The 14,334-nt window shown below is 37.7% G+C and overlaps 1 protein-coding gene across 1 annotated transcript in view; it reads right to left on the minus strand.

Moving 5' to 3' along the window:
- The window catches only part of OVOL2 (ovo like zinc finger 2), a 52,802-nt gene that overhangs the window by 4,365 nt on the left and 34,103 nt on the right, over positions 1-14,334 (minus strand). Inside the window, 2 exon segments of the mRNA XM_039326125.1 lie at positions 3,239-3,428; positions 8,391-8,560. Coding sequence (XP_039182059.1) covers positions 3,239-3,428; positions 8,391-8,560 — 360 coding nt within the window.

The raw sequence follows: 14,334 nt of genomic DNA on the forward strand, positions 1-14,334 counted from the left end.
AGATAGTCTTCAAGTTATGATGCCAATTGGGATTAGAATTGATATCACTAAGCAATATAATTGTAAAGCACAATGTCATGTGACTGCTTTGCTTAGCAGTGACATTCCCAGAAGTCCTAGCTGCTGTTGTAGTCCTTAAGTGGGAAGAGTTCCAGGTAAGAAGCTTGGGATCTATTGGGTATGTGTATGAGGGAGACTGGAAGAGACCTTGGGAAGGCTGGCACAGGCCACACATGAGTTGAAGGAAGCTGAAGCAGGGCTGGTGCTAGGTGGGGAGAGCCTGCGCAGGCCACACACAAGTTGGAAGAAGGCCAGTGCTGACTGCGTGTGAATTGGGCAAGCCCTGAGATGGCTGGGATAGATCATGGAGGAGTACCAGCACAGGCCATATGTGAGTCGGGGAAGTTCCTGGATAGCGGGCGCAGGCTGCGCACCAATCAGAACTGGGAGGGCTCGTAGAGACCATGTGCAGGTAGCGGGGATGCTGCAGGTGAGAGAAAACATGGGAGTGACTTACCAGAGTGACGTGCAGCCTTCTGTACCAACTTCCCCATGGGGGAAGCTTATGGAAAGCTGGCAGGGAAGACTGCAAATGGCAATCATGTGACTGCAATTCTCTGCAACATCATCATTCTGAATAAGGCACCTGAGTATGTAGTTCACAATCGTGACCACGGGTGCTGTGATGGCAGGAACTTCAAGGACCAATCGAATGTCCATTTTTTCAGCGTTGCCATAACTATGAACAGTCACTGAATGAATGGATGTAAGCTGAGGACTACTACATAGGAAATAATAGAAGCAACAATTAGGCATAATTTTGCAGCCTCTGCCTACATAGAAAAACAGGCGTAATGTTGAGCCCACGAAAAGAAGGAAGTATATTTATTCCAAAATGGTTTGTGAAAAACAAACAGCAAAAAGAATTATTCTCACTGTTGTCTGAGGTTTTGTGGAAAGCAATTGTTTTTGCATTTAACTATCAATGTGAACTATTAATATAAATTACTAAACAATTGCCTTTACCTGATATGCTAGTAAGACAATGCTAAAAATTTTGTAATCCAAACTTTAATAACATTAATCAAGAATTGCCAGATATAAAAGCTGGGTTCAAAAGGGACAAGGGCACACACAATCACAATGCTAACATCTAATGGATAACACCAAAGGTAAGGGAATTCTAAAATGACATCTATTTTATAGAAAGTCTTTTGATTGTGACCTATCTTTTAAAAGAGGTGTAATTGGTCACCTGTACAATTACTACAAAGTAGTATTTGGTTCAGAATTAGAAAAGGATATTGCTAGATTGTCTACTATCACTTCCTTTAAGTTGTATACAGAAAATGCTGTGAGAAATGTTTGTCTAGAATAGTGGTTCTCAACCTTTTTAATGCCGCGACCCCCCAACCGGTCGTAAGTTGAGGACTACTCAACCGGTTGTAAGTTGAGGACTTTCCTTGCTCGGGAGCGCCGCGCATGCGTGATGCTGCCCCCTGCACCGAACAAGGCATAGCTGGCAAGGGGCAGCGATGGCGCAGGGCGACCACTGGCTGGGCCACCAGCTGGCCCAGCCCAAGGGAGGTAAGGCACCCGCTAGGCCCCATGGGTACCAGCAACCCTCCCTGCGCCCGCCAGCCTCCCACCTCCTACCGCTGGCCCTCTTTTACTTACATTTTTAGTAGTTGCTCAGCAGGGAGGGGTGGAAACTTCCAGACAGCTCGCCTTTGCTGAAGACAACTTGCAGCACCGTTTGCAGAATGGGACTTTTGGCGGGCTCAGCAGGGCAGAGACAGCCTGGACAATTCCTATTGGCTTTTGAAAGCCAATAGAATTAGACTCTATTCAAGAGAATCTATTCTATTGGCTTTCAAAAGCCAATAGAATAAAAGGGAGTAGCACAGGTAAGGAAAAGAGGAAAAAATGGCGGACTGCGTTGTTTGGTGACCCTCGTGAAATGGCCGTTCAACCCCAAATGGGGTCGCGACCCACAGGTTGAGAACCGCTGGTCTAGAAGAAATAGAAATTGGAATTTCTGCTAGAAATGTTAACAGTCTTGAGATAATGCCACTTTGATGATTGGAAATTAGAAGACCTAGGAAATCTCATTTTGAAGGTGTAAACGAGTACAAAAGCAAAGATCTGCTTCTCAGTTTTTAAAAAATGATTGTCAACTCAATGCAAAAAGAGCAAAAAATAATATCAGATTTTTTTTTAATCTTCCTGAGTTTATTAACTTATACTGATGGTGATTGTAGCCCTGAATTAATCAGATACCTGCTATTTAGGAGAATGATATGATAGAGCTAGACAAAATATTGACATGTAGCAACCTCAACATTATCAAGGCTATCTTATGAAAGAAGAAAATTGATGCTTTTGAAAGGTGATGCTGGAAATGACTGAAAATGCCTGGGGTTACTAGAAGAAATTCAGCAATAGACTTATCATTGGGAGCACTAATAATAAAACTAAAACTTACACATTTGGGACATAAAATGCAAAACTAAAGGTCATTAAATAAAAGTTGGGAACTTGGAAAAATCAAAATCAGTTGAAGAAGCCAACAGAAGACAATTCCTGGATACTTTTATTGATAATACAACATGAGTTACAAGCATTCAAAATTTATCCTGAACTACAAAATTGTCCCCTTAGATTCTGAACATATGGACAGAGCAGTCTTTTTACTCAAATTATTCTCAGCTAGCAGTAATTGGAAATAGAGAACATAGAAAATGGTCATGAAGGACAGAGGGAAGATTTGTTACCAAAGCAATGATCAGAAAAAATATTGTTTGAGCCTAGACCAGGGGTGCCATCATACCGAAGCCGTGCCCACCCCATTGCCGGCAATGCAAAAAGAGTTGCAATAACATCGCGACACGTAATGTGGCGAGTTTGACATGTGTGGCCTAGACCAAATAAAATGCCTCAGATAGCCCTCCCCCTATTCATGTGAAGTCAAAGAGGGAGGAGAGAAAGTATATTCAAACTTGCAAGATTCTATTACAAAAGCTGTTCTAATAAAAGTACCTTTAGGCCTATGCAATGTTGCTTTTAGTTTGGTCTACTTTACAGGGCTGATAATGAAACCCATTCTTGCTGTTTTATTGGCTATCACAGAAAGCTTTTTTTCTTTTTAAAAAATAAGGCTAAATAATATCACTGATACAAGACATTCAAAGCCCAGTCCATTTCTTGCAAAAATCTTTCATTAAATATTTCTTCCTACCTGTATGTGTCCTTACATGTCTTTTCAGATCAAAGGTGTCATTAAAGCCTTTCCCACAGAAAGTGCACAAATGTCTCTTCACTTCACTATGACATTTTATATGACGGTTGAGCATACGTTGCAAGCGAAATCCTTTGCCACACAATCCACAATTGTGTATTAAGGGATCATCATAGGTGCCAGTGGTGAACTGTGAAAACGAAATAAATTACAATATTAGACTAAAAAAATGAATGAGATAATGAGGTTCTCAGGTATATGCTTTCAAATCAAGCTAGATTGTGGTGACTCCACCAGGTCATTGTGTCATTGTGATTTGCCATTGCCTTCTTCCAAAGAATAGAATAAGAATAAGAATAGAATAGAGCAGGAGGGGATCTTGGAGATCTTCTAGTCCAGCAAAATGCTGTTGACATAGTATACTTAGACTTCAGCAAGGCATTTGAAAAAGTAGACCACAACCTGCTGCTTGGTAAGCTAGAAAAAGGTGGGATAGACAATAAAACCATCAGATGGATCTGTAGCTGGCTAACAAATTGTCCTCGGTGAGTAGTCCTCAATGGTACTACATCCACATGGAGAGAAGTAAGCAGTGGGATACAACAAGGCTCCGTCTTAGGCCCAGTACTCTTCAATATCTTCATTAATGACTTAGATGAGGGAATTGAAGGGAAACTCATCAAATTTGCAGATGACACCAAACTGGCAGGAATAGCCAACACCCCAGAAGACAAGCTCAGGATCCAAAAAGATCTTGACAAACTTGAACAGTAGGCCCTACTGAGAAAAGCAAAGTTTTACATTTAGGCAGGAAAAACTAAAGGTACAAGTACAGATTAGGCAAGACCTGGCTCAAAAACAGTAACTGTGAGAGGGACCTTGGAGTCCTAGTGGAAGATCACTTGACTATGAGCCAGCAGTGTGCAGCAGCCCACTAAAAAACTAATACAATCCTGGGTTGTATAAACAGGCATAGAATCAAGATCACACAAAGTATTAGTACTGCTTTATAAAACCTTAGTGAGACCATACCTGGAATACCACAACCAATTTTGGTCACCATACTACAAAAAAGATGTTGAGTCCTTGGAAAAAGTTCAGAGAAGAGCAACTAAAATGATCCAAGGCCTGGAGACTAAAACATATGAAAAATGGCTAAAGGACTTGGTTTTGGCTAGTCTAAAGAAAAGAAGAAATAGGGGTGACATGATAGCAATATTCCAGTATTTGAGGGGCTGACACAAAGAAGAAGGGATCAAACTATTTCCAAAGCACCAGAGGGCAAGACAGGAAACAATGGTTGGAAATTGATCAAAAAGAGAAGCAACCTGGAATTAAGGAGAAACTTCCTGACAATGAGGACAATTAACAGTAGAATAGTTTGCCTTCAGAAATCATGGGAGCTCCATCATTGGAGATTTTAAAGAAGTCTAGTCACTTGTGTGAAAAGGTATAGGTTCTCTTGCTCGAGCAGGGGGCTGGACTAGAGGACCTCCAAGGTCCCTTCCAGCTCTATTCTATTCTTCCAAAAGAGATTTTTTTTACAAGACTCAATGATGAAATTTTCAGCTATCCTCCATTCAAGGAGGTGTAACCTTGCTCATTTTCTTGAGATCAGCAAAGGTCAACTGCTCAGTGTTTAAATCACAGTTGATAAAACAAAAGCAAAACAAAAAAGCAAGTTTGGTTATTGTGCTTTACTAAATACCAGAAAAAATAAAAATAAAGCAAAATAATAAAATTTTAATGATGTTGATGAAATGATGGTAATAAAAATAAAAATACTGACAGCAACAAATTCTAATGTAAAATAATTCTTTAATGTTGAATAAACTATATGATCTGGTATTTTACCAGCTTCTTCTAATGAAGCATATATTATTATAATTGCTCAATCGAATAAAAATCATAGATACTGAATAAATTAGAAGAAACATTTATTAATAACACCAGATGCTATATGGATCAGAATTTGTTGAAAGAATTGGGCATGTTCTAGCATAATGAATTTTATACATTAATATGCCATAAATCTATCATATACTTTCAAAAATATACAGGCATCCAGATGAATTCCTTCATAGCTACTGCTAAAATGTTGTAAAATTCTGCATAGAGGCATGTAAATAGTAAACACAGCAAAGGAAGGAAAACCAACTAAATTGGAAATTGATCTCTCAAGTTGTAGTATAAGATTTTGGCTTCCATGGATGTGGCAAACACCCATGCAATTGGAGACAAGAGGAAGTCATAGTGCAAGTGATTGCATGTAAGGATTGCAGAAATATTAGGGAAGAAATGCACCCTGAGGAGGGACTTGATATGGAGGAGAGGTAAGGCACTGGGAAAGTGCTGATATAGATGATGAAGCAGTGCATTTGCAAAGAGGCTTTGACACATTTTGGCTGGCATGCAACAAGTGCAATCTTATCCCAGTTTTATTTCACGCATGCTCATACTGTATCTATGCAAACTGGATTTTCTAAACTGGAGACTTTAAGTCAGTCAATGCTGGCTGTGGAATTCTGGGAGTTGAAGTCCACATGCCTTAAAATTGTCAAGGTTGAGAAACACTGCTTTAAGTGAACATACAGTACTGGTGTTCATATCATACTCAGTGTAGCCTTCAACAGCTCATCCCTAAATAATTTCAACTCCCTCCCTTCTTCTCTCTTTAATTTTTTATCTTATTTTTCAGATAATTAATACAATTTGACCTTCGGATTATGGCTGTTCTAAATTACTAACAAAAAGTCAAGTAGAAAGAAATTGGAAGAATACTTAGTTCTTGAGTTTAGACAGATGGAAGGCTAGAAAAACAAGAGAATAAGAGTTCTCTGCTAAAATTTGGATGATAGAATCATTTGGAAGAAGAAGAAGAGATAGCATTGTATTCTAAGAAGTTTAGAGCTTTGACACATAGTGATCTAAGCTGTATAAAGTATAAGTAGAATATAAGCTGTATGAAGTATATGTAGAATATTAATATATTCCTTCTGCAGCAATAGATAGTATTGTCTATCACTATAAAATCTGGAGAATTTCCTTGGGCTGGGATTTCATATTTCTTTGAGACCTGTCGCTCTACCCATATCTCCAACTTTTGATTCTCTTTCTCTTCAGCAAAACCCTCAGGAATTTAAACTGGAAATTTGTTGTGCTATATAACTATTGTGACTATATTTTCTTGGAAAAATTAAATGATAAATCTGAAAGCGATTTAGATGGATAAAAAAAGTGTATGTTATAACCGTGTTTTACAAAAAAATTAAGAGCAAAATCAAGAAAATTTACAAAAATGCATATTCTAATAAAAATATTTAAGATCGAACAGCATATGTACATTTATCTTAAAAACACAAGTCAACTCTATATTTTCCACATGAATGTGAAAATATATGCGCATTAAGTGGTACCATCTGTACAGTAAATATTAAATAAAGGACAAAATTTTTAAAAAATAAATAAAGTCAGCTTTCTGAAATAAAGGTTGTCCTTTATAAGTTGTATGGTCATTGTATATAGAATATAACTATTCTTTGAATGACAATACTGAAATCAATCATCACAGAGATAACCAGATTTGTTTCAGTGAGGTGTTGCAACAATTCATTAAGTTGGGGAGAGGATGTGATTTTCATTATCAAATTGTTTTGCATCACCTATTCTTCCAGTTACTATAGATCTTCTAGAGAAGATCTCAGAAATGAGACAAATAAAGCAATGCAGCTAATTTACTTCTCTATCAGAACCAGGGGGAACATGTTATTTTATGAAACAGGTATGAAGGATATTTTATTACTGATGAAGCACGTTTGAAATTTGGCATAGAAATAATGGATAATGGATAATCTTCCAATGACTATTCAAATGAAATATTTTATTTTATTAAGTTGTCTGTTTTTTATAAAACCTAATGCTCAAAAACCTGTTCAGGCATTATCTACTAAAATCATTTATATTATTTTTGAATAATATATTTCACAGAGTCATAGCTTACTTGTCTATAGTAAATTTGACCCAAAATTGTTTAAATCTATTGTTAAGGTGACCAACCGTCCTCCTTTAGGGAGGACAGTCCTCCTTTTTTAAGTTCTGTCCTCCCTCGAAAAGTGTCCTCCTACATGTCCTCCTTTTTGATATTTGAAGACTAATCTGCAGGGTTTTTTTTTCTCATAGAACGCTCAGAATGGCGTTCCGGTACCTTTTTTTGATGTTTTTTTTTCAACTTTTGCATGAGCTGTGCTACTCCCCCTATTGGTTTTCGAAAGCCAATAGGAATTGCTGCTGAGTGCGCCAAAACACCCGGCCGGCAAACTTTGCACATGTAAGTTGTCTGCAGCGAAGGCGAATTGGCAGGAACTTTGCACCTCTCCCTGCTACCCAACTACACCATCTCCTAATTAGTCCCAAAGATACCTGGAGGAGAATGGAGCGGCGATGCCACGGTAACTTTCTCTTGATTTTCGGCCCTGCTAGGGCAATAATGGCTGCGGGTGCAAGAGGCAGGGGCAGTGGGGCTGCTGCGGGCAGGGGTGTGAGGGGCGGCGGTGGCCGGCTGCCCCCCAAGCTGTGAGAGCTGCGGAGCCTGCTCTACACAGGGCTGTGCAGGGTGGGCAGTGGTGCTGGCGGGGTGGCTGCAGGCAGGGTGTGTCAATGGTGGACTGCCCCCCTGGGGCCGGAGCCGGCACAGCTGGTGCTTTGGGAGCCACGGGGCCTGCTCTACACGGCGGGGCAGCAGTGCTGGTGAGGCGGCTGCAGGCAGGGGCGCGGCATGTAAGCATAATTACAATATAAAATGTTATTGTTACAAATGTTTTTTATTATGCATTTATCATATTATAGTATATTCTGTATTGTTGCAATGAACAAAATGTTTCTTTTATTTACGATATTTTTTTATTCAATTTATTTGTGTCCTCCTTTTCATTGTAAAAAAGTTGGTCACCTTACTATTGTTGCAGGTTGCAGAAAATTTCTTGGAGCACTACATGAGGCCCATACAGTGGTGGTATCACAATTCTATTCAGGAAATAACAACAATCAACATCTCTTCAACAAAATCATTGAAGTAACCCTGCTATGCCAAATCAGATCTGAGCAATATACTGTAGAAGAAATATTCCCAATTACAAATCAAAAATATCTGTACCTTGATTTTAGATCTGATTGTATGATGAGTCAATGTCAAGTCCAGTAGCTTTTTTTCTTCTATGGACTCAGGGACAGAGTTATTGGTAGTCTCTGCATCTCTGCTGCTACAACTCTCCAAACTACAGCTGTCTTCACTACGATAGTTCAGGAGTACACATTTTACCCCTCCTAGAATTGAAATTGCAAGATTCATAAAATTATATAGTGTCTTTCAGAATAAAAATAATTTTGAATTGTTTACATTTAACTGAATTTCTTATTTGTGCAATCTCAAAGACATTGAATAAGTTACAATTTGTGTTAATTATTCCAGTTTAGGTTATCAACTGCTTGTTTGAATAAATATACAGTGACTGTTTCTAGAATATTTAACATTTAAACAAGTTTAAAATCACTTGGAAATTCTCAGTCCACCCCTTGTAATATTTATTTTATTATTGATCTTCAAGACTCTGGTGAAATGGCTTGAGATAATCACAAAGGACACAGGAGTGGAGATGGTATATTTGGTCAAGTCATTTAGGGATTTAAAATTTAAAACCACTCTTGGATGGAAACCAAGAAACAAAAGGAAGTCAATACAGATAACAGATACACTGATAGCCCAGCTAATTTATAACTTGCTTTGTGTTTATCTGAAAGTATAATAAAACTGATCTGTTTCCTCTTTAAATCTGTGATATTGTCTTGTTCCAGAGCATGAGCCACACTTAAAAGTACAACATAGTCAAGAGATAATTCAGCTGTCAGATTCAGTCAATGGTCAGAGTCTCTATACAAACTGTAAATGGTTTGGAGTCAAGGAAAAAGGTTAGACTATCAGAGCACTACTGCAAAAATTAAGTGATATAGGTATAATACCCTATTACCAAATTGAACAGTATTTCCAAGCTGCTGTTCCAAGCAGTCTCATATTCATTAGCTTCTCTTTCCAAATCAATTCCTGTAGACTGTAGTCTGGAGAGTCGGGCCTTGGAGAAAGATTCTGCCAATATCTCTACTGTAGGTCCTGACATCACCAGATCAGATCCCCAAAGCTCTTTGTTGAACCCCTGCTTTCCCTATTTCCCAGTCTTTTTCAGAAAAGGATGCACTTCACTATTGTGGCTACTCATCACTCCTCCAAGAAATATCTCACCATTTTCAGCATTATTGAGATCTGTCTGATAGTTTAGATGAGCAGTTTTCAAACTTTCTCAGTCATGGAATCCTTCAGAAGAATTTTTTTCCCGGACTTCCGGTTTGCCATCGTGGCATCACAAATGCTGGAAGATGAGCTCCATCTTTTGCGTCCAAATTGTCCCGCTGGGGACCGTGGAAAGGATTTAAAGTTGCCCTTTGGGGCAATGAGCAAGAAGGGGACCCCCCACTTGATCATGGGAGGGTGGCAGCTCTTCCATTTGATCCAGGGAAGCCCTCCAAACCAGCAGGGGAAAGACTGGCCATAGCAATATGGCTTGTCACTAAGCTGCTGACAGCCGAAGTCAAAATCATCACTAAGCACCTTTAAAGCAACGCGGATGAAACTGGGTGAGATCTGATCCTCTCTAAAACTTTAAGTATTTTTTCCTGTAAAAGTTGCCCAAAGTATTTTTCCCCCGTGAGGAGAGAGGGGAGGGAATTTCTACCCCACCCTCTAAGAAAAGCAGCAACTAAATACCCAGGGGAAACAGATCAACTATAAGAACAATTTTAATCTAATTGGATGTATATGCTTTTGAAACTTGGGGACTAAAAGTTTTCCTACTCTTACTGGAGCTGTTTGTTTTTATTTAAAAAAGAAATAAGATTTGAAAAACTATCATAAAAACTTTGGACTTAAAAAGCTTTAAACAGCGTTGGTGACATCTTGTGGCAAATTATGGTATTACAATTTATTATTGCCTAAAAGAGACTTGGCTTGAAGCCCAGACTCCAGAAAAAAAATTCCTTGAACTTGACAGTTACCCCTATGAAAAACTCAGCTGCAAAGAAGGAACTTCTGGGTGGCATATCTGGCCTGTTTGAACTATGAATGTTCAGGTAATATTATAACTGAATACATATGATGTATAACAAGACTAATAGACTTTGGTATGAAAAGGGGGAAAGGGAGAAGTTGAGATAAGGGAAATTTTGATCACTTAATATAAGATATTGGGAAATCAGTTGAAAATAAGAATTCTGTTTGCCCAATATGAGATAATAGATATTACCAGAAAAAGAGAGGGAGTATTTGAGCTTTTAAAAATTAGACCTAATAGCGGAATAGTGGTGAATTATGCGGGGATATATCATAGACTTAATTCAATTTCAAAGGCGAAAGATTTTTACACTTCTGTTTTGAAGGCGGGCTCTCCATCATCTTTATGACCTGAGATTATAGAAGAAAAGTTGGAAGGGCAGCCGGTTGAAGGTGCTATGTTATTGGATGTAGAAGACATACGGGCTAAATCTCTGCAACAGTCTCTTGTGACAGAAGATTTTTTAAAGAAACTGAGAATGACTCGTGCAGCCTATAGACGTAAAGTAAAAGAAGAGCAGAAGGCAGATGTTGGAATAAAGAAAAGGAAATGATGAACTTTTGTAGTAGTTTTTTTTGAGATAGAAGATATTTTAAAGGAATAGTGAATGATTTGTGTAATATGTAGATGTAAAGAAAAAGAACAATAAATGTTAGTTTAGCTATTAGTTTGATTTAGTATGTTTTAAAGGAATAATGAATGATTTGTGTAGTGTGTAGATGTAAAGAAAAAGAATAATAGAAGGTGTCAATTTAGTGGAAAAGTTTAAATATTTGGGAGTATATATATTATAATTTTTTTAATTTAAAGTATATAAAAATAATTATGAGATATGGGTAAATGTGTAAAAGAATTTAAATTTTAATGATCTCTGTTGGCAAGAATTTTAGTGATTAAGATGAATGGTTTGTTGAAACTTCTTATGTAGGAGGGTATTAATAGATTTACTTAGGGGGGGGGAAGAAAAAGCAAATAGCCAAGTTTATCGAATGTAAGTTTGTTGGTTGGGTTATATTGGAAGGAAAATTTTGTGTTTATTATGGATGAATGGTTGTTTAAAAGAAATATACACCTCAGCATGGAGAAGATGGATAAATTACATGTAGAGTAAATATGGGCTATTGATACGGGATTTAAAAGTATTATTTAGATTATGAATAATTTTTAGTTTTTAATTTGGAATTGCTTATATGGTTGTTTAAATCTGTTTTGTATTTGAGTTAAAGCACATTATTGATTTTGTTATTTGTATAGTTGGATAAGTTTATTTAGAATTTGTTTGTTTATTTGTAATCCTGTAATCAGCTTTGGGAAGTGAGGGGGGAGGGAGGGAGGGGGTTATTTTAGGGAGGATATTGTTAAAAACTTGTATAAAACTTTTCAAAAAAAAATTAGACCTAAATTAAAAAAATATGTATATTACTGATTTATTGGTTAACCCAGACAATACATATAATGATTTTGATTTATTACAGGGGATACTGTATTATTAATTAGATGGTTTAATATGGTGGAAAATAGATAACTTTTAGAAAAAGAATAAGACTATATTCAAATAGATAAGATGTGTATTTAGAATATTAGGTTTTGTTATGAAAAGGGAAAAAGGAAGAAGTTGAGATAAGAGAAACTTGGTTACCTAAAGCTTGAAATTATAAATACCAAATGTTAATTTGAATATTGATGGGAAATTAAAGCTTGGGAAAAAGCAATAATAGGACATTGACTGTATATAAGGATTGAATACAAACACAATTAAGATATGTATAAGCTAAAAATTATTGATAAATGTAACAAAGATGTTTTTTCTTAGTTGATAATAATTAGCCTAATATGAGATAGTAGATATTAAAGGGAAAAGAGAGGAAATATCTGATGTTGTAACTTGAGATTTATACTAAAGACATATATTTTATTGAACTATTGATTAACCCAGTCACCATGTTGCTTTTTAAATACTTAATTGTAAAATTAGAAAATTAATAAAATATTATTTTAAAAAAAAATTCCCCACAGACCCCTCATTCTGTCCTTGAGTTTTACTAAGCATTGTGAACCCACAACATTCGTCCTTCTTTCATCTGCTCCTATCACTTGGGTGTTACGCATAATGTAGTAAATTTGGAAATAAAGCGAAAATATTTTAAATATAACCACAAATATTTATTTTGGTACAAGAAAACATTGGATTTATTCCTAATGTGATGAATGAAATTGTTTCATTTTTGTACTTAAAATAGTCTTGAAATTGGGTTTTATACATACAGCTGAATACATAATGTGAAAATTCTCTCTCTTCATTTTTTCTTGCATCCTTCCTACTAATCCACTCTTTTCCCCGCACATTGAAGGTGCTCCATCTGTTGTGAATCCTATGAGTTTGTCCCAGGGCAGTTTCATATCATTTATATTTTTGGATACTGCTTCAAACATGTCCTTTCCAGTGGTAGTGCCATGCATTGATTTTATATCCAGAAGTTCCTCCATAATGCATAAACTTGAGTCCACCCCACGGATGAAGATTGTCAGCTGTGCTGTGTCAGAGACGTCAGTGCTCTCATCCACAGCAAGAGAATAAGCAATAAATTCTTTTCCCTTTTCAATCAATTGTCCTTGTAAATCAGTGGCAAGGTCACATATCCAATCAACAACAGTATTTCTGCTTAGGCTTACATTCAAAAAAGCTTGCTTTTGGTCTGGACACAAGACTTCACACACTTTAATCATGCAGCACTTCAAAAACTCCCCCTCTATAAATGGCCAGGCTGATTTAGCTATCTCTTCTGCCACTATAAAACTAACTTTCACAGCAGCTTCACTTTGTGATTTTGCTTTTGTGAACATACGCTGAGGTGACATGCTCTTTTTCAAGTCTTCCACCTTCTGTGCCTTCTGCTCCATGTTCATGTTTTTGTACTTGTCCTGATGTTTCTTCTCATAGTGCCATCTCAAGTTATATTCTTTAAATACAGCCACAGTAGCTCCACAAACAAGGCAAACAGCCTTATCTTTAATGTCAACAAACAGGTACTCTGCCTCCCACCTCTTTTGAAAGCACCTTTTTTCGAAGTCCACTTTCCATTTGGCCATTTTGGAGGTTTAAATATCGGCATGCAGATCTTCTTCCCTGCAGATGTATATATGGATGAGACTGGATAGAAAGCTCAAAGTCCCAGGTGCTATGCGAGGCAAGCAGTTGTGAACACACTAGGTATCCACTCTGGTGGCTCAGTAGGATGCTGCGAGTCCAGATGTTTTGAGCAGCTTTAGCAACATCACGGCATCTATGGAGAGAAAGCAAGTGACTGCAGCCCTCTTTGATACAATTGAAATGATATATTTTATACAAGAGAGATCCTGTATGGATGGAGGAAAAAATCAGCAATCCAAAGCTGATCTAGCAGCCACAAGGACTACTCAGCCTCTCTAGTTAAGCTACCTCCATTCCTGATCAGATTCTGATATTTTCAGGGCTGCCTTCCAGTCTCTGATTGCAGGGGGGGGGGGAATCAAGACACATCCAGCTTTCCCAAATAGGAAACAAGGAACCACTTGCTCCATTTTTTTCCAACAACTCTCCTATGTCCATGAAGCCCAGAAATAGAGCTCAAAATCCCTGAAATATCCATCCAAAATTTAGCTTTTGCAAGCAATGCTGGTTAGATCTCTCAGGGTCTGTCGGTCTGTCCTTTGGGGGAGACCCAAAGCACCCCTCCATCGACTTCCGTGCATTTCCCACAAAGCCTCAGAGCATAATGAGGTTTGGGGACCCAGGGGGCAAAGAGATGGGGCTCATGGGGGAGGATGCCCATCAGGTGTTGAGTGTCAGTTGTTTAACATGTGCGGTTTGCCAATGAAGGGTTTTGGGCTTTGTGGCACTGGTCCATGGAGCAAGGACTTCCCCTTTGTATTTTTAGTCCAGATCGTTGGTAGTGGGGA

This window comes from Crotalus tigris, unplaced genomic scaffold, assembly GCF_016545835.1.
Source record: "Crotalus tigris isolate CLP2741 ecotype Arizona unplaced genomic scaffold, ASM1654583v1 scf7180000024339.11422700, whole genome shotgun sequence".
Taxonomy (NCBI): Eukaryota; Metazoa; Chordata; class Lepidosauria; order Squamata; family Viperidae; genus Crotalus; species Crotalus tigris.